Source organism: Sciurus carolinensis, chromosome X, assembly GCF_902686445.1.
Source record: "Sciurus carolinensis chromosome X, mSciCar1.2, whole genome shotgun sequence".
NCBI classification, from domain to species: domain Eukaryota; kingdom Metazoa; phylum Chordata; class Mammalia; order Rodentia; family Sciuridae; genus Sciurus; species Sciurus carolinensis.
The window spans coordinates 103269429-103291385 of record NC_062232.1 but is presented as its reverse complement, the minus strand read 5'-3'; the positions used below and the strand labels follow the sequence as shown (position 1 = coordinate 103291385).

Sequence of the window (21957 nt, the reverse complement as noted above, 5' to 3'; positions counted from 1 at the left end):
GATCTGATGATGAATTGGTATCCAGGAAGCCTGGTCCAGCAGGGTGAAGAGAAGAGGGGAGGGATATAGCCAGAGTAGCTGAAAATCTGGATCCAATTTTGAAAGTAAGTCTTCCCCTAGTAATAGTTTTTTGTGGTATTTGTGCTTATAACTGAATTCTGATCCTTGTGAGATAATATATTAATTCATCTTTTGCTTGACTGAATTTGAATATGGTTTTGCTTCTTGTTTCTCAGTTTGTTCTTCTCTATGTTCATCTCCTCAAGTCATTGTCAACTCTTTCCCCCATCCAACAGCAGGGAGGTAATTTGAAGCACTGTTTCTTCCATGATCCTATCAGGATTTCCTTTAAATGTATTTGCCTTTTCTGTTTGAAGATTGTTCTATTGACAGAGTGTTATTAGATGTGAGTCTTAACAGGGCAGGAAAATCAAAGCAGAGATCAAGAGTCATTCTCCTTTTCTGCACAGTGGGAGAGAATCATCTGAAGCTCAAGGGCTATTTGCAGACCTAGTTGGCAAAGCTGTTCCTATATGTGAGCAAAATACATAGCTACCTAGAATCCAATTTGAGAAACAGTACACTCCTTTGCTTCTCCCTTCCTCCAAGGAGAAAAAAACCCAAACACCACCTAATCCAAAATAATGCTCTACTCTCATTTGCCACAAAACCTCAGATTAGCTTTTTCCTTGGGATAAGGAATCAGAATTTCTGTTAAAATAGAAATCTATTATTTTGGAAGATCTGGAGACATCATTAGATACTTGAACTGGTCACATCAGGCCCCAAGAGAACCATTGGTCTTGTCTAGTCACTGAATCTTCTCCCTAGAGAATCACTTTTCTTCTGGTAGAACTATTACATATCTTAATTTATTAAAAAGGAAAGCAGTTGAAGAGTTATTGTAAAGTGTAAGTGATTCAACAGCTAATCAGCATTTCGGAAGACAGTGGAAGTGGTAATAATTATGCCAGAGCCTACAGGCCAAGTTGACCACAGTGTGATTATATCAGACTTTTCTCAGAGTCTTCCTTTCCCATTTCTATTTTTCTTCTCTAAGGTTTTGTGTTCCTTGTTTTCTAACTCCCTAGCTCCAGATATTTTTCTTCCTTGATCTCTCTAGCAATCAATTACACTTTCCTCTTTTCTGGTTCTGTTGCAAATTATCCTTTCTTTTTTCCACTTATCATTGTCTCTTTTCTATGGTGATCATCATACAAACCTCATCTGTATTTAAACACTTGCTTAATTTATTGGAGAAAGTTGTATTCCATATTCAGAATCTATAAATCAGAATAGATCTTTAGCCTTTCATTTTTGCCTCAGAAATATTCTAAAACGTGTAGAGTCCTCAATTCATTATTTCTTCTCCCACTCTACGTCACCCTTGGCAAAATAAAGGTTTTCTAGCAGAGAGGGGTCCCAAAAGGTAGAGGAGGCCAAGAATGGTAATGGAAGGCCCTAACATCAAACTAATTTAAGGTTTAGAGTATGGTTCAGTTTTGATTGAGGAGTCTGAGCCTGACTTTGGTTGCAGTTGGGGTGGGGAAAGATGCAATCCATTATGAGAAATACCAGTAAGGTACTATTACATCACTGGCAAAGTCTCAGGTGAGAAGTCAATTAGTAAATGCTAACCTCCTGGAATCTGCATCTAGGTAAATTTTAAACAGATAGTTGAAGCAGAAACCAAATTCTTTCTTTACAATTTTATTTACAAAATGTATTAAAACTTTGTACAATACCTCATAGCAATGAGGCTCCGTAATTATGCCCAGACATGCAATTTATGCTTTTACGGCCATTAGTTTGCTTGGCAATTTTTCTGTTCACTGAAGTACAGTTTTAACAACAACAAAAAAAAGAATTGGAAAAAAATCCTCAAGTGACTATTGCCAAACTCCCATAGCTTGAAGTTAGTAGCAGAAATTTGAAGCAATCAACATTTTTTTAAACATGCAAGTTTTTTTTTTAAATAACAAACCAATTTACCCGCTTCTTTATCCCAGTGAAGTTTCCTCTCTGAAAAACTGATTTGAGTCAATAAACATACATTTCTCTTTATACAGTGCCTATGAAAACATTTGTGTGTAGGTTGGTTGGTTTGTTTTATACAACTTCATATTCACACAGCGTTAGCTTCCCACACTGGGACATTATAGCATTCATAAGTTGAAAATCACAGTTTCATGAAAACAAAACAAAACAAAAACACAACAGCTTTCTTTTGTGTTCAATACCATTTAAAATCTGACAGGTGAGTTATTCGTTTATGACACCATTTTTGGAATGAAAGTTTATATTACACTTTTCTGGAAATGTTTCGTTGGAACGAGACTTCTTCCTTTCTTTTCTGAAGACAAGAGCAAATATGCAGTGAGTCAACTAAGCATCTAAAGGTCACACTTGGGAAATGAAGGCGAGCTCCTAGTTTTTACAGTCTGGAAACTTCCCAATGCACGTTACTGATGAGAGCGAACTACTGAACTACGGAAAGCATACGTCGTTATATAGGAGGTAATTAGTGAGCGGAGACTATTTCCTCTGACTGTTCTGATGATGCCAACGGCAGGTATGCAATTAGTTACTTGATAGCCCATGGAGCAGTGGAGCGATCTTCTGAGAGTCAGTAGAGAAACTGCTCCAAGCAAGGACCTGGGAGTGATGCTGAGGCCCTCAGATTAGCAGTAGGTTTGGGAATGCATTTTAGTCTTTGCAAACTAGAAAAGGACACATGCAGTCTGACGGAGAGCCACAGGCAGTAACAGGCAACAGCTGGTAAGACAGACCTAGCAAGAGTAAAGTCAGATTGAGAATTGTGGTCTGAACCCACTGGCCGGCCTTGCAATGCGGTCCTGTCTCCGTGGTATACACTTGAAAGGCATACTTAGCAGAGGAAGCAGAGCTAAACACAGTGTTGTTTCTGAGAAAGATATTCTAAACACATCTGGGAGTATAGGCAGCATTTCCCTCACCTCAATGCTAAATACTCAGCTATATTGACTTAAAATGCACACTGAAGCAAGAAAAACAGATCTGTGAGCTGAAATTCCAAGCTTCAGGGAAAGCCCCAGGATCTGTTTTAGGAAAGCACCGATAGGTATGCCTGATAGTGCCCCGTCCCTTGCTATACACACAAGACAATTTTGAAAGCTCTGTTCATCCCTTTACCAAGTGGGAAGTTATCAAAGCATTTTCACAAAACCATTTCAAAAACACAGAGAAGTCGCCACTTAGTTCCTTTTCCAAAGCATTTGAATTTTCTTAAGTGTTGCATTTACAGTCTAAAGATATAAGCATTTCAGCAACATTGAAAGAAAATAGGGTGCACAGAACATCACCACCAACAGGAAATACCAAAAACATCTGATCAGCAGATCCTATGAGAAATGCCAGTCTGACTTTCCAAACACAGGGAGACAGAGAGGGTTTTTAAATTTTTTTTTTTAAATCAGGAGGAACTAATTCTTCTAGCTAAGATAGGCCTATTTGCTTAATTGGAATTTTAAATTTGTTTTGTGTGTGTGTGTGTGTGTGTGTGCATTAAAGAACATGGTGTTTGTATATTGTGCAGTGGTATCAAAGAATGGCTTTTGTTGAATTGACTTTTTTAAAATAAGACTTTTTTTCGCATACTGGAATCTTGCACTTCCATTTTTTTGTTGGTTTTTATTTTAATTTTTTCAAGCAAAGCAAAAAGATTTCAATGATGGTTTGCATTGTCGTGAGTCTTAGAGTGTTCCATAAGGCACTGAAGGAAAAAAAAATCAGTTTTTCCTATTGAAAGGTCATTGCACCATCAGCAATATTCGTGTCATGCCCGACACCAAGGAGAGTGAAATCTGGCTCAGGATCCTTGAAGCAGCCATGTTTTCGGTGATTTCCTCTCATCACATGCTTCCAGTGGGAATGGATCTGCAAAGGCAAGGGGAAATTTAAATTTGAAGGGGTTTTCTATTTGGAATTGAGAAATTTATTATGGCTCAATCTATCTTGAACAAAAATGATGGCTATTATCTCAAATTGGCCTTGCTGGGGCTGCAGCCCATTCAAATGGCTTTAAGCAACAGGTCTGGTTGAATTCTTCAACTTGATGCAAATGCTTTGCAACAGGTTAAATTAGGATCCATCTCTACTCTATGGACTGATTATACTAAGGAATGTATAGGCAAAGTCTGTTGCAAAGTCTAACCCAAGACTTTAATCACTCAGGATATAGATATACTAGGAAATTGTAGTGGCATTTAAATAGAGATATTCAGGAGAACTACATGGCAGAGTGTATTCTGATCTCAGAATCTGTGACAAAAGACTGTTCATCTAGCACAGAAGGTAAACAATCTTTTCACGACTTACTGAATTGAAGTCCATTTTGACTATGAGAACAAAATTTCCTTCTCCTTGCCAGAAAGGTGACTGTTTACTTTTTAAAAAATACCTACCACCTTAGTTTTTAAAGCCTGAAAATAGTACAAGGACTTTAAAGAGATAGCGCATTCTAGAAAGAGGCCACAGCATGATGATACCCATGAAAGGGCCTGGAATCAATGGGTGTTTGCACTGACATGAACCTGATCGAGATGCTGCTGGTGGCACTCTCCTTTTGAAGGTATTAATTAACTAGTGCAGGGAATTCATTTGCCCCAACTCAGAAAACTGAAGAACACTTTCTTGCTCCTCTTCAAGCTCATAACCACATCCTTTCCCTGTACACTAATGAGATACTTCTCTTTCTCCTGAGTGAACACTAAATTTATCCCAAAGGAATGATGTAATCATTATGCACCATTGGCCCTGGAATAAAAGTTATCTGCAAGAAGAATGTTGAAGATGCATGCGCCTGAAGGCTAAAAGACTATCATGGAAGTGGGTCAATCTCTTCCTAAGAACCCCTAATTCCTGGGTCATATTTCTTTAGAAGCTTAGAAAAATTTTATATCTGTGGCAGAAAGATCAGTGTCCCCATTTTTCCATTGGTTATGGGATGTCACTACCTAACTGCATGACTTTGGGCAAGTGACCTAACCTCTCAGTGCCTCTTGATTCCTGCCTTTATTTTATATTTCATGGTTCTTTGGATTAAACCTAGGATCTCACACATGCCAGACAAATGCTCTACCACTGAACCACATCCCAAGCACTTTCATTCCTGCTTTTAAGTGAGGATAAAGTATTATTGCTGAGGTCAAAGTTCTCTGGAGAGAAAGAAACAGCACTGCCACATTTATCCAGAATTTGGTCCCCATTTCACATAAAGTGAGTTATGCAAGAGAACTTCTCCAAAAAGAATACCTGTGCATAGGCTGCAGAAGGAAAATTATCATTCTGAAAATGGGCAATGATGTGAACAAAGTTACCATTTCTTAGGAAGACTAAACAAAATAGTCTTAGAAGAAAAATGGAACCCCTCCCAACTTCAGGCATCTTGAGGGTCTTGTGAGAGGGATTTCAGAAATATTGTTGAAGAAGCCAAAGGAGCCTAAAGTAATGCTGAACAGCATTATGGAAACTGAAAAGAGTTTCTTAAAACAAGTAGTAGATTTAACCCCAGGATGCAGTGAATCTTTGGCACTAGAAGGTCAGTCACTTGTGAAGGCATGCTTGTGTGTGGGGGCACACTAACAGTGGCTGGTCAGTAATCCAGAGAAGCATCAAATAATCAAGACATGATCTTCTCCCTAGTGGGTACTAAACATGACATGAAGTTGAGGCACATGTTCCCCTGAGTCAAATAATTCTGATGCTACTATCACCCATAGAAAATTAGAGGTGACTTCCTAATCTTTCAAGGGTGCTCTTTTATTAACCAGATTTCACTGGATCATATTCTTGCAGGTGATTTACCCTGAGTCAGCCTTCCTGAACAATTACTAGTAATATCAACCCTCAAGGCAGGCTCTGATAATTAGCAATAAATGTAAAATCTCAGGGTGCCTCTCAATCTCTGTGCCCCTGAATAGACCCTGACAGATCTAGGTTAACGCAGAGAACCAGAAGCCTAATAACTAGGTAACAAATTAGGAGTCACTAGGAGATATTTTAGAACTTCTCTGGAAATAAAAGATCAGAGTGTGAAGAGCTCACTCTTCACCTAACCAACACTCCCCTAATGTCACATCACCAAGTTGGCTGAGGACAGCACAGAGGTTTCTATTTCCTATTCAGCCTGCTTTGTGTCTCTTGACTGACACATGTGAGGTTTTCCTGGCATCTTCTGAGGCTTTTCCTTCTTGTCTGGAGACTTTGCACAGGCTTGGAGGACAGATTTGTTTACAGAGGCTCTTCCAAGATTTTCTTATCATCCCAGAGATGGCTGCCAAAGTGCCAGCTAACTGGGCTGTAACCACAATGGCATCAGTGTTTATTGAAATGTGCCTTTTGTCTCAATTAACCTGAATTTTACTCCACAAAAGTGGATCAACCAAGATGAATAAAAGAAAACCAGAGAGCCAGAGTTGTGGAAAGTTAATTTATAAGACTTACCCTCCATGTTTTATGTCCCAAGCGTCCACTTTAGGACTGCAAAATTCTTTTCAAACACACTCTTTCCCTTTCTTCCTTCTTCCCCCATGTCTCTCCTCTCTCTTCATTTCTCTGCTTTCCTCCTTTCTTCCCTTTTTCTTTTCTTAGGCTATGTTCTCTGAGCTTATTTTCTCTAATATTTTACTACTCCCTGGACCAGCAGCATCTGCACTACCTAAGAGTGTGGGAGAATGTTGAATTTCAAGCCCCACTGTTGATCTGCTGAATTAGGATGTACATCTTACAAGACCCCCATATGATTCACATTCACAGTGAGACTGGGGATATAGTAGTTGGGAAGTAGGGACATTGACTCTCAAATAGAATGGCTGATAATCCTAGAGGCTGTACAAATCTGAACCCTGATATACCTGTTTCAGAAAGATGCTTTCTGGGGAAGTAGGAATGTTTATAAATTTGTGTGGAGTGCATGAGAATGGGGCATATGGAGGCTTCATGAAGTTTCTCAAGACTTTTTTGTGCATGTGTGGACAATGGGAAATAAACTTAAGATCTGTTCCTCATTTGACAAGATCTCAGTAGGGATTCAAGTTTTCTGGAGGCCACCAGGCCATGGGTGCTTAGAGGAAGTATGGTTTAGTAAATAATATAGTTATAGGGGGAAGAATTGGGTTCTAATTTTGTTACTTTTCTTGTGCTGGACTAGCTCAGATGCGGGGTAAGCAGTGAGGAGTCAAGACCCAGACTCTGCGAGTTGGGCGGAAGCAAGCTTGTGGTGAGCAGCTTGCAAATTTGTTTATTGTGGGAGCAGCTATACATCTTATAGGTTTCTTGCCCATTCACAATGTGCCATGGGGGATCAGACCACCAGGTTCCTATATGCGTTCTCTTGGTAACATTGAGTCAATTTTGGGGAGTTGTTTACTTTCCTAAATGGCCGAAGTGGGACGCTCCTTCCTGCAGGTTTTCCAGTCAGGCCTGTACGTGCGAAAGTTTTCCTTACACACTTGAGACATTCACTACTGCCAGCCAAGAACCAGGATGTCTCCCAACATTTCCCCGTTTTTATTAATTTGGACAAAGGATTCCTTCAGGAAGACTTGATTGACCTGAATCCTTGTGATTCTTTTGTTGAAAATGGACCACAAACATTTAAGAACTGCAAGTATTATAAGGAAGAGTATATAGGTTAATCCTAACATTGTAGTTAGATCCAGCATATTAAGCAGGTTTTATTTAAAGGTAATAATACAGACTTCTCCCAGGAGGGAGAAGGGGGCCATGGCTGATGTTCTAGAATCCCTAAAAGTGAGCAGGCCCTACATCTTTTATAGGTTGAGGTCTCTTTTGTTCTCCAGTTCTCTCCCCCTTATCTCTCCTTCCTGCCTATGTGACTAGGCCTGGTTTTGCAGGTGAGATGCATAAAGTGAGAAGCAAATGGGCAGGGGGAGGGCCAAAGTGAGTCAGCCAGGCAAGGGCCCAGGGGGCATTAATTAGCAGCTCCTTGCCTGCACAATTCCAGAATGGCAACTACCTAGTTGTGTTGTCTTGAGCAAGTTCACTTGATGTAGCTGGTTTTAGTTACCTGAAAGGCAAAATGCAACCTGATCCATCTCATGTCAAATGAGGGAATGAATGTGGGAATACTTGGAAAACTGCTACACATATTTAAAGCATATTATTTATTTAGATGACAGCATTGTGGAATTTGGGATAATTAAGCTACATGAGATTGAAAGCTGTCATGTACTATCCTATGAATAAAGCAAAACATGTGCCCCAATTGTAATAGGCCTATATCACCTACTCAAGTAAAGGATTTTTTGGGGAAGGATACAGGGGATTGAACTCAGGGGCACTTGGTCACCGAGTACATCCCCAGTCCTATTTTGTATTTTATTTAGAGACAGGGTCTCACTGAGTTTCTTAGTGCCTCACTGTTGCTGAGGCTGGCTTTGAACTCATGATTCTTCTGCCTCAGCATCCTGAGCCCCTAGGATTAAAGGTGTGTGCCACTATGCCCAGCCCAGCTCTAGTAAAGGATTTTAAACATACTGGAACATTAAATGTTTGTATGCAAACAACTCTAATTACAGATTAATTCATGTGTTGAACTGTCACCAATGTAATGGAAACACTTTGTCAGCAGGCTAGTTTAGTGTACTGAACATGTTTTGGCAAAAGATTGCAGTCTGTAGGAGAAAAGGACAGCCAGTGACGTCATCAAATAAGATGATGCTTTCCATGATAGGGACAGATGATTTATTTGGATTAAATGCTTAAAAGTGCCTGGATTCAGTTCCAAGATGGAAATATAAGAAGGTCAAAACATAAATGCATTAATAAAAATTACAGCACATTGACATGAGGTCAATCAACCACCTAAAATAAAGGGAATGAAGTTGCTAATTGTTCTGTTCCACTTTAGATAGGTATGTTAGTAATGATAGATACACTCAAAGGCAAAAAAAAACCTATATTCTTTTACAAACACTTCCAAAATGTAGACATTATGCTAAGACAAGCTTGGTTTTGATCATGCCTGAATTATTGGTGGGGTTTGGCTATAGCTGACAGAGTCAAGGTGACATCAGTCAGGTTCACCTAAGTATAGTTTGAGTTTGGCCAGTATCTTGAATCCTAGACTGTTGTTTGAGAGACACTTACTTACCCCAACATCAGTTCCATGGAAGGGACAACAAAGTAATCCAAAGATTAACAAAATTTCCTCAGGTTTATGCTGCTTACCTGAAAGGACCATAACCCCCTAATGGAAGCACTATACTAATTTGCTAAAATTCCTAATTTTAACATAATTTTCAGAATAGCTGCTTTCCCTAGAGTTGCACTGTCCAACATGGTGGTCACCAGCCACATGTGACTATAGAACATTTGATATATGACTAACATGAGATATACCCTAAGTATACAATATACCCAGATCTTCCAGATTAATATAAATAAAAGAATGTAAAATCTCATTCATTTCTAATATTCTTATTTAATTAACATTTTGAAATGATAATATTTTGGATATATAGGCCTAAATTAAAATAATTGCACTTGCTTTACTTTTTAAAATATGACTTCTAGAAAATTTAAAATTATATATATGGTTCATATATGTGGCTCACATATGATTCTATTGAACAGTATGACTCTAGAGAATGTTTTTCCTTTTTCGTCACAGAATGTACTTTATAACTATGCTGTCAGAAAAGTACCACTGTCTGACAAGAAAGCACAATCACTGTTTTCAAAGAATGCAATGGTTACAAAGAAGAGACAATGCTTGAAACAAAAAACCAAACTAAGAAACAAAGAAAGAATAAAAGGGTTTAACATACAGTAAGGAAAACCAATTAGTTTACTAGACCTTAACCGTACCCCTAGATCTTAACACTTTCTGTTCCATACACGTTGTAGCCTTCTCTGTATGTAGCGTAATTCTGTGTGTTGGTGGCAGGAGCAGGCTTAAAGTTTTGGGTGTTCTTTGTGAGTTTCATGCGTTTGGACTCTGCCCGTGATTTGTAACAGAATTCTATCAAAGCCACCATCATGGCCAGCCCCAGACCTCCGACAAGTATATAGAAAACGCCTGCCACATTGCTCAGGCTCAGAGCGCTGGTCTTGTCCTAAGAAAAATGAACAATGTGATTAGTTCTTGGGGAAAGCAAAGGCAATGGGACATTATAATACATTATAACTGCATAGGATAGTTCTAAATTGTCAAATAGCTAAACATTAATGTAAGTGTTATGACTCAACTCTGGCAACTGGCTAATGTTTCACAATAACCAGCAAGATGGTAGATTGTGCTTCTGTTGACAGTTTTGAGCCTCACCTAAAAGTTCTTCTATTTTCATTCCTTATGCCCCTTAGTACCTCAAAATGGTGTTCAACAACTATAGACAGCACTTGGCAATGGGAGCAAAAGAGTAAACACAAGCATAATTTATTTTTCTGCTGGCTTCAATAAACACCATTTTCCAGAGTTGAGCTGTGACATAATCCCTACAAATGTAACACTCTTTTCATTTGGGAACTTGAAGCACTCTTTCCCCTCTCTGCCCCGCAACACCCCTTTCTCCCTCGTTTTCCCTGTGACAAACTTTGTCAATAGCTAGTCTTTAGATACCAGGGTAGATATTAGAGGTACCTGATACTCTTGTCAGGGAAGTTACTTCATGAGGGTTTGTTTAAAAAGGGTTAAACATGCTCTTTCCCCCAGTGACTGAGCAATTGCTCCTTCTGGGAATTGGTTGCTAAGTTGTCATCCTAGTCAAAATTAGGGCAGCAAGTCTTTGTGCTGCTGGGACAAGGACACAGCACAAAGAATTGGCTCCATTTCATCTTCCTGGAAGTTTAAGGGAAGTGTCAGGAGGACCCACTGGGTCCTGAATTGGCTCTATACAAATCAGAAAGCTTTCCAGGAGGCTGATGATTTTTTTTTAATTGAGCTCATTTTTAGTTTTTACTCCAGGGAACATAGATAATATTTTTAAAAATACTACACTTATCTGCTTTCTATTTAACATGGGGGGAAAATTGAGGAAGCCGGTCAGTGACTTTCAGGTCAAACTGCATATCTGACTAAGCTATCTGACTATATGAAAAAACAAAAACTGAACTACTAAACAATGGAAAGAAAAAGTTGGTGTCTTGAGCCCTACCTTGAGGTAGGACACACCAAGGGCCAGGAGTCTTTCTTTGAAAAAAAATAAAATAAAATAGCATTTTGTAGTCTTTTTAGAGGGAATGTAACCATTTTGCTGCTGAATGTAATTGAATGCAATATCTGAATTGTTAAGCCAGTAAATTTGAGCATCTTATTTAAATGATGATACCACTAATACCACGAGCAGATGATGGCCATTGCTGATCCTCAATACTATGTTTCAGCTAGTTCTGGTATATTTAAATAAGTAAATGTAAAGACAATATGGTCTTTTCCTTCAGATCCTTGAAATTGAATAACATTCAGGGAGTGAATATACTTGAGGGAGGTGCCTCAAGTCCTTGACAACCTTGCAAATGGCCACTCTTCTAGGATGAATCACAGCTAGGAGGGTAGTAAGAATTTCTATCACTTATGAAACAATAGGTCATCTCCTTAAGGAGACTGGTGAGGCTACCTGCAAAGATGTTCCAGAGTCCATTAGAAATGGACTAATTTCTGGTACCCCTCCCTTTGCCGTCATATTCATATATGTATGTGTCATTTAAAGGGGGAAAATGTCTGTTAACATAAACCATGTAAGCTGTGGCAACCAGAACAGTTTTAAGTTCCATGTGTATAAGTTTCACAACAGTTGCAGAATTCCCTGATGTGGGAAGTAGAAAGCCAGTAGCAAAATGGTTCACTGCACAGGGAAAATGAGTGGCATTTCATGAAATGAATTAACTGATACCACAATATTAGTTCAAAAAAAGGAAAAGGCAAAAATCGAAACTAAAAAGAACTTTCTTAGGGGAGCGAAGGGGGGCAGGAAGGAGGCGGGGAAGAGTGTTTCATGCTTATCAATGTGATGTCATCCTGACAATGTATACCCTTCAGGAGCATGCGACTAAATTTTAAAAGTATTACGTACAGAGATTCAAATGACACCTTTGGAAGAGAGAAGTGTGACAGACTTAATGAGATTCAAGATCCAAATAGATGCTGAATTTAATACGACAACAGCTGGGAGGGAGCTAATCATTATGTTTACAGAGACCAATCTGTTATTTGTTTGTTTTCATATGGGACAGATGTAATATATTAATAACCAAAGATATTTACAACTACAAAGTCTCTGACACTGTAAGAGGTTAAGAAAAAGTACTGTCACAAGTGGATCTTTTTTTTTTGTTTTTGTTGTTGTTTTCTCTTTGAACTCTCAAAATGTGAAATACAGTAAAACCCCCTTATAACACAGTTCATTATTTTATAGCTTTGGAAATGTAGTGGGCCAGATCAAGGTCCCTAATCATAACAACAGTTCTATAGAGTCCAAGGATTGATGTCACGTGGCAGGCCTCTGAGGCTGGCATTTGCCTTATTCCTTTAGTGCTGGTGTTATAAAGGGGTCCCACTGTGTCAGGGAGTGTGTGTTGGGAAGGAAAGCCGTTTTGGGATAGAAAATAAACAGTGGGTCAAAATGTGATTGCTAATCAGTACAAAAAGACCTTCAGCGACTGACCTTACTCCCGGAGTCCTTGGCTCCACATTCCCCCTTATCGTACCACCATTTGTTTTTCAGCTTGTCTAAGATGCCTTGTTCACTGAGTTTCAATACTGCAAGGTTTACAGGCGTTCTTCACGTGGGAAATAACATAAATAACATTATATTATGTTATTTTATGTTATTCAAGCTTCAAACTACTTTAAAACTATAGAAAGCGATAAAGCAGGGGGCCCTGGCCACAGAGTAATTTTAGACACTGCAGGCAACCTGAGCATTACCTTATAAAAAGTTAACACTACAGCAACGCTATATTTACCAGGGCCTGCCCATATCGCTTTGAGTAATCGGCACACACTGTTAAATAATGAGGATAGAAAAAAAAGGCACTCCTCAGATAGGCTGTGTGTGGTGAGGAGGGTCTCCCCTCAAGTGACAATAGTCGGCGGCAGCTTGCAGTAGCTTTGTGACGGAGGCGTGTTAGGTTTGATCTAACCGGGTGTCTTGTTGTACTTCCAGACAGAAAGCAAGTTTTATGGGAGAGTGGGGAGGAGATGGGGCCAGAAAGGGAAGTATTTTCATATTGTGAACTGAGACAAATGGATGAATCTGAACAGAAAATAGACCCTACATAAATAATGTGCCTTGTGTCTCTTGTTACACAAATCTGTTGCCCAGCTGAAATGTTCCCAGAAAGAATTGTACTACATACATGACCTCCTTTCACAAACATGTATTCTAAATTAGGCACACATTGGTCTTAGTATTAAAGGTGTGATGTGGACTTCTGAGTATTGGATAAGAGAAGTGTTTTCAATGATGTAAGAACTGGCCTATGGATTGTTTCTGCGTTATTGGCTACCTGTCTGTCTGTTATGGTCATATGACTGTGGTCAATGCAGATCACCAGACAGTGGGCCAGATCGTTTTAAGATTAAATATTATTAATATGGCATGATGTAAAATGGCAAACTGACTATGTCCCTGTTGGTAGCACTGTAAAGGAATAGTTCTTACTATGAGAAGACTCCCTTCAATTGAGAGGCTAATATCACAACAGAAGGACAGGCCACTGCTCCTTAGTCCTTCACTGCTTAAAGTATAAGGACTGTATTTGGAGACAGAGGGCAAATATGTAAAACCCCCTTTCAGAGATTTTTTTTTTAGTTGTAAAATAGGAATAATGACCTTTACCTGTCTTTTTCTTAGAGCTATTGAATTTTTTTTGTTTGGTACCAGAGTTTGAACCCAGGGGCACTGAACCACTGAGTCACATCCCCAGTCCTTTTTTATATTTTATTTAGAGACAGGTTCTTCGGCTGAGTTGCTTAGGACCTCGCTAAGTTGCTGAGGCTGATCTTGAACTCATGATCCTCCTGCCTTAGGCTCCTGAGCTTCTGGGATTACAGACATGCACCACCATGTCCTGTGAGCTACTGAATTTTAAATGAAGAATCTGTAATAACTTGGGCAAAAATGTATTACATAGGGAGGGTACCATAATTCCATTAAGAGGCAATAAACAGTGTGTTCAGATTCATGTGAACAATATCACCAATATTAGTACATGTTGGTCTGAATGTCAACTAACTTAAAAGAAGAAAATCAGACAAATTTATGTAACCATGAACATGCATTGAAATATCTTAGCTTATTTTGGATAAGTTGGGTCCATTAACATATCCAGTTACTGACAAGACTTCCTACAGTCACAAATGTCTGGCCTCTATTATACCAAGTTCCAAAGTCTATTTTCTTTCTCCCCCATTTGCTGTTGAGAGCAGAGGGGCCATCTCATCTTGAGATATTCTAAGATATGTATCATTATTTTAAAGTAATATGCAATTTCAGAGTACTTGAGATTTGAAAAACTATAAACCTTTAGTGACAGGGAGGTAACATTTTCTTGTTTATTGTAGGGCCTGGCAACCAGAGTATCTGTATTTGGTATCTCACAAGGAAATTGGTGTCCTTTTATACTTTTCACAAATTCTTTCAATCAATGCTCAAAATCTTGGGTTCCTCAAATGCTAACCAGAAGTACTTGGAATACAGAGCAACAAAAGATATTCAAAACGTTGAGCCACTTTAAGAGATTATTGGCAGTGAAAGTTAAGTCTTAGGTTTTTAAATGCCAGACAAGCCATCTATGGCCCTAGGATCAATGTTGTAGTTGCGTTCCTCTCTATTCCCGACCATCTGAACGCCTTCTCTATCTGTCTTCCCCAATTATTTATTATCTCATCACTACCACTTCTCCCTTAATGCTATGCCTTAAAACCAGGCACTGACATGAGACTCAGCAATGTTAAAGTTGGCTCAGGATGCAGGGGAATGTTTTCCAGTGACATAGAGGGGACCCGGACTCATCAGGACCACAAGAAAAAGTGCAAAACATCTTTTTTCTCCTTTCTTTATTGTTTCTGTTTTTTTCTAATGGATCTTATTTTTTTCTGTGCATATCTTTTATTTATTTATTTTCCTATTTATTTTTTTTCACTTTTTTGTACATTGTAATTGAACACAATGGTGGGATTTGTTGTTACTATTTGTACATGCACAAAATTTAACAATATAATTTGGCCACTATGATTTCTTGGCACTTTCCCCCTTCTTCCTCCTGTTTTGTTCTGTTTCCTCGTTTTTTTTTTTTTTTAATTACAAAGGGCACAGTGTCCTCTCACTGCTCTCTGACTAACCCCTAAACAGGCTGTGTCCCCATTTAAAGTCCTTTAAAGTCCTATGTTGTTGAACTTAACTTCCTTTAATTTCTTCAGAACTGCTGCTCTATTTGGTGTTAGGAACAGAGCAGTTGAAGTCTAATAAAAAGTACTGACACTGTAGTCCAATGGAGAGGTTTTACTTTCTCTAAAGATCCTGGTTTTAAAGACATTTGTCAACCCTTAAGTGAGCTAGATTGTTAAAAGCATAGCATGTTGCATTACAGCAGTGGTTCTCAAAGTATGGTGCAGGGACCCCTGGGGGATCCTTGAAACCCTTTCATCAGAGGGCCTGTGAAATCAAAACTTTTTATAATACTACTAAGACATTATTTGCCCTTCTCACTATTATTCCTTCATATTGTACCGTGGAATTTCCTGGAGGCTGCATGATGTGTAAACTCACAGCAGACTGAGTAAAGAAAAAGTAATGAGAATCCCATTCTTTTGTACTGAGCCAGAAAATAAAGAAATTTGCAAAAGTATAGGACAGTACCACTATTCTCACTTTTTGACTGGAAAAATATAATTGTTTCATAAAAGTATATTATTTATGCTAACATATATTGGATTTGTTATTTTTAAATGAATCAATTCCCTAAAAATTCTTCAGCTTTAATTTTTGATGTGTAAATATTAATGATATAACAAACATAAGCAAAAATCTCTTTGGGGGGCTGGGAAGATAGCTTAGTGGTAGAGTATTTGCCTAGCATGCTCAGGCCTTTGGATTCCATCTCCAGTACTGAAAGAAAAGAACCTTTTTGGATTCCTCATAATTTTTAAGAGTATAAAGGGGTCCTGGGACAATAAGTTTAAGAAGCACTGGTTTTGGAGGAGGAAAGGCTCTTTTCCTGTGCCAGGGGTCTATTCTGGGATGCCCACCATATAGTCTTGCCGAAATTCAGGCTTAGCATGTTGGCAACATACCATCCTACTTCTGACAAATGGGCAATCCCTGCCTTAGGCCAGCCAGTGTCTTTCACAGAATGACTAGTAGCTTCTCTGTACTCTCATGGCCTCCACAGTTACAATGGAGGTTACCTTAGAGCACTCGTTTTCACCTAGGAGTCTTTCCTCAGAGGACATTTGACATTACCTAGAGTTATTTTTTGTTGTCGTTGTTGTCACAACTGGGTGGGGAAATTACAGGCATTCAGTGGGTAGAGGCCAGGGATGTGGCTAAACCTCCTTTAATGTATAGTACAGTACCCACAACAAAGTATTATCTGGTCCCCAAATGCCATTAATGCTGAGGTTGAGAAACCTGGCCTTAAACCATCCAGATCTCCTCTGAGATACCCCAGGATGATAGAGAACTCTGACAAATAATACACACTAAGAAGTTTAGTCTTTGATCGAAAAAATCACAGGGTTTACAAAATCTGGCAGGGAGCCAATGTGCATTTAGCAACTTCTAAATAAAAATGAGGGAGAAAAACAAACATTTTCAAGGAGCATCATAGCTAAGGAGCATAAAAGCTGTAATCAGAAATCACAGATAATACCACTTAACAAGGTTAGGATATCTTCCAAGAAAAGAAAGTACTTTAAAAGGCAAATCTCCTACAACTCCATGTTGCTGTGGGATAGAATAAATTTCCAAGAAGGTGTAGAAAAACTGCTTTTATCCACATTGTTTTCTTACTGTGTCTTACTGGATTGTATTACCTAGTCCAACCCAAATCAACCCAATGTACTCACATGCTTTCCCCAACTCACATGCACACACACACACACACACACACACACACACACACACATTGATATTTTGAAGAAGGGGGAGTTTGGTGGGCATTTGGTTATTTAAAATGTCATTTTCTCCAGGAAGCCATTTTTGCTTCTTACTCCAATGTTTTCTATTCCTTCCATCATTCTCTACTTTTGCTCATTATTTATGTCCATATCTTGTGAGTCCTTCTAGACCATGTGCTTCTCAAGGGCAGGGATATGGCTTATGCATCTGTATCCCCATTTAGGATGCCTTTCTCAATAAACACCTATTAAATTAATAACTCTCTTTTAACTTTTTATTTTTCAACCTAGTGTCTTCACATAATTATCATAATAATAATTATAGGTCAAGTTTAATGATTATGCCAAGAAGGTAGATTTATGGTCTCCCCTTTGTATGTAAAGAAACTGAGTCCCAAATAGATTAACCAATCTGCTCAAGCCTCTACAGCAAATTATGGGGAAGGCCAGAAGGAAAATTAGCATATACTGAGTTCAGTACCATTTGTTTACCAATGGAACACACAAAAAAAGGGTAACAGCCCTCCTTATTTTTACTCTTCAGGATTAGATGTTCCTAATGACTTTTTTTCTTCAGGGACCTCCATTCTGCAAATAACTATCAACCTTGCAAGGGCATATTTTGCCTTTTACTGTGATGGAGCAATATGTCTCCAGGGTAATGTTTCGAGAAATTACTGCAGGCCCTTAACTGGTACCTGAGAGAATTATAAGTCAGAAATATTTATTGTACTCACCTCAATAGAGAACAGAAAGAATTAAACAAAGTAGGTCAGATTACTATCATGGAAATTAGTCAAGCATTCTCCCTCTGAAGGGCTTGCTATGAACTTTGCTGAGTACAACCTCCTAAGACAAAGACACAGGTTAGCAACCTTAGGGGAGAAAGTAGGAGTGCTTTATGATGTCATTTCAGGGGGTCTGGGAATGTCACCTTGCCCCAAAATGTTCTCCTCACTGATTTATGAAATTCTACCATGAGAATCTCACAACTTTAAATTTGAGCAACATGTTTTCTTGAAGTAAAAAAAAAAAAATCTTCCTGGAAAGTGGGAAATGAAACAGAGAGTGACTATTTACAAACTAAAACTCTGTATAAAATATGTTAGATGGTAGAGAAAGAACATTAACTTTCCCTAAGAAAAAATGTTTTATGGTGTGTAAGTCATATCAATATATTACTGATCAGCTGGAGAGGGCACGAGCAAATGTGAATTAGGTAGTCATTTAGAAGTATGTGAAGGTAATGCTAACTTGTGTCAGGATATTGATTCCTGAGTAGAGAAGAGTCATGGAGTGTCATCTGTTTATTTATTTTTTATATGTAGGGGTAACACTGTAATTCATAATGCTTTGATAAGGAGTTTTAATTTTGAAGAAAAGATTATTGGATGATATAACTTTCTGCTTATCTCTGTCGTTCACACCTGGCAATAACTCAGCTGCAAAGGATTGTGCTCACAGTCCAAGGCATCAACCTGCCCCAGGTGTTGGTTGTCTATATTCCAGGCTCAGTTGCTGGGGTGTACCAACCAGCCACTGCAAAGAATCAGTGTTATTTTAGTGATGATAAACCTTACATATGGATACAGACAGTTTTAGGATAAGAACATCATTGTTGTTTTTTCTGTGAAAACAGAAGTTATTTATTTAAAAAGTAAAATAAATAAGACTTTTGAGATATTTCAAAGGAACTGCCCAATTTATTTTGAAATTTTGATTTCAGGAAATACTTAAAAGTAGTAAATAAAGTAGATTGGAGCCATGTTGGATTCCTTATTGTGGACAAAGAAACTCTGACAGAATTATGTGAGAGTGTTGAACTTCTTAACTTGTGGGGGACAGGGAAGAAATCTTGGATCTTGTGAAATAATTACCAAGTTCATTTCTCCAAATAACCTGGTGAACCTGGAAGGGTTGAGAGAAGACATTAAATAATAGATATGGCTCTGGAACTGAAAAACATAGGAACCTAGGTATAGTATGATTTAGCCACTTCAGAGACGGTGGGATATATTCTGCTCTAAATGGCCTCAGTTTCCTTTCTGAGCGGGGATACCTAAAAGCAAATGCCCAATTAATGATACCAGAAGATCTTCAATGGTACCCTCAGGAGGGATACATACATGTGTAAGTATGTAGGTTATAAAGACAAGATCACAGAGAAATTGAAGAAATACATGAGCATGAATGATACAATTGCATCCTTAATTAGAAACCTGCTCTGACAACATAGTACCTGGATAATGAAAATAGAAACTGATCATAACCTGAGCAGGAAGACCTTCCCTCATGTATCCCTTATCTAAAGCTCTAAGTTACTAATGCATGTTTCTTGGTACATAGGTATTTTATGAATGACTTCAGAAATATCTTTGGCCTAGTGGTGGAAGAATGGTCATCCTCACTTTCTATGGCTTTTTTTTTTTAATAATGGGAGATGTTTCAGGTTTTCCTGATAACAAGCTGCCTTTCTCAATCACTAACAGGGTGACAAGGCATCCTTCTCACCTTATCCTTCTCAATAACTTATCTAAACTTTCATGGAGAAGACCTAGTATTACTCAGGATATACAGGCATGTGAGGACAGGCACAGACACCTCTGCCTAGGTTGGTCTTATTTTATGTAGTTGAAGCCACTTGATGATCAAGCAAAAGAAGAATCATTGCTGAATAATAGGATTTACTAATTCTTTTTTGTAGGTTAACTTGGGTATGGGTAGTGAAGGGATTTAACTCTATATAGCAGCCGTTGGAGGCTATGGCAGTTCAAAATATGCCCTATTAGTACTCTAGTGTCTGGAAACCTTCAAAGAAATCTCTACACACATCTTTTCATGGGGCTTCCTTCATACAGGATTGCAGGAGAATGAAGGTTTAAGTCATTTCAATCTTTCTACCCTTGGATCACCCTGAGCTTTCTCCACAACCTGGGAGCATGTGCACAGATAACTGCTGGCATTACTAGACTGTGGCCACCCAAGTGACCCTAATTCCACAGGGGCAGTTACAATGATTTGCAGAGTTATGTAGTGCGAGGCTGCTAGATGTCACTGCTGAGAGAGAGTATTTATAACCATGTAGTTCACAAATTTAACTCAAACCTATTTAACTCCTTGCTAATGGGATCATAATTTAATATAAGTGCAAAGAGCAAATTCAATAATGCATGCATATAACATTAGGAGTTGAAAGCTGTGACTCATTTTACTAAAGGCCTAACAATGCTGGTGAATGAAACCTATTGAAAAGCATTTGGGCTAACACAATATCCCCAGAAGCAACTTTTGAGATATGTGGGTGAAGTCAGTGGCATTTCCAAGTGATAACCTCTCAAATTCAAAGAAATAGAACTTTTGATTCCACAGACTGGATTTCCCTGAAGAATTTTTTGCCAAACTAGACCTCTGTCCAACTTCCTCCTCTAGAATAGGAATCCAAAACCTTTATTGGTTTTAGACTATTTTACATCACATTATTTGGGAAGACTTCTTATCAATTTGTCCCTCACAAAGCAAGAGGGTCAGTGAAGATACTAAGCTGGAGAATCCAGTTTTGGTTAAAATGTGTCCACAGATATTTTCCCAAGCAAATAATTAGTATGACTCGCTTGAAAATTCTATTTTAATATTCATGAAATATTCAAATTATCAACTTCGTTTGGGTTTTATTATGCATAAGTGTATTTTATTAAGAATAGTTCCTTCCAATGGCACCAAGAGATCAGAAACTCAAATGATGACTTTTTCTGAATACAAGTAGGTCATTAGGCCACAGCTTTTAACTCCTGATGTTGTATGCGAGTATCATTTGAGTTTACCAGGAACTCAAATGATGAGTGTTTCTGAAGACATCTAGTTTATTTCCCTGATTCTAGGCAAAATATGCATTGACAGTTCAATCCAATGGGTGCTATCATCTTCTTTTTTTCTCTAATAGCCATTCCTTACCATGAATCATAGAAAAATAATCAGTCTTAGTTTATATCCAAACAGATTGCAACAAATGGTGTCTATATATCAGATCTGAAAGCCAGCTATTAATTGCCATGCCAGGGGTACACGCCACCCTCTTCTAGCACACATTCTAGCATCCACACATCACATTTACATTTCCAGCAGTGATGCTAGACAGGATAAATTAGCAGTCTTACTATGTATATGTATATATATATATGTATATATATGTATGTATATATATAGCATGTGTATGTATGTGTATATATGTACATATACATATATATAGTGTATATATATATATATTTAAGAGTAAAGTATGCTATTGCCTTAGGTCTATATTTTGAGAAATATTTGCTTTAGTGCCAGATGAAATTAAGCAAAAAGGTTAATCTAGCACTTGGACCACACTTTTGCCATCTCTGATCAATGAGTATTAGCCTCATGTGCCAAGGGCCAAATGCTATACCGCTCTCTAGAAAGTCAAAAGAGAATGGATTTCAATTGTTTTCCATAAAAGAAATTTGCCCCCACCCTGCTCCACCAACCCCAATTCCCACCCTAACAAAATCTATTTCAGTTATATCAAATCTCATGTTTTTTTTCCACGTCTATCCTACCTTTCAGACAGTGGTTCTATAACCTCTCCAAATGAAAGGAAACCAAATGATTTGGTCTTCAAGGGGTCAGGACGGGCATGGATATATACCATTTCATTCTTTGCCACTGCAATGGTGTCTTTCCTCTTGGCAATTGTATAACAACATTCTTACCTTCAGGCTTTTTTCACTCCTGCTGCTCTTTCTGTAGTTCTGATGTTGGGCATTTGCTCATTATTTGTCAATAAGAAACACATTCATGTTATCATGATAACACCA

The 21957-nt window shown here is 38.3% G+C and overlaps 1 protein-coding gene across 4 annotated transcripts in view; it reads right to left on the bottom strand.

Moving 5' to 3' along the window:
* Window positions 1–1717: 1717 nt before the first annotated feature.
* The window catches only part of Gria3 (glutamate ionotropic receptor AMPA type subunit 3), a 284001-nt gene continuing 263761 nt past the window's right edge, over window positions 1718–21957 (bottom strand). The window contains exons 14-16 of one of the 4 annotated variants that reach the window (XM_047535596.1): window positions 12666–12780; window positions 9871–10118; window positions 1718–3915 (exon numbers count right to left, since the gene is read on the bottom strand). In XM_047535596.1, the coding sequence (XP_047391552.1) occupies window positions 9873–10118; window positions 12666–12780 (361 nt within the window). In that variant the 3' untranslated portion in view covers window positions 1718–3915; window positions 9871–9872. Of the gene's footprint in view, window positions 3916–8740; window positions 10119–12665; window positions 12781–21957 lie in introns of those variants that run through there. The other 3 variants (XM_047535599.1, XM_047535597.1, XM_047535598.1) reach the window with 3 other exon arrangements.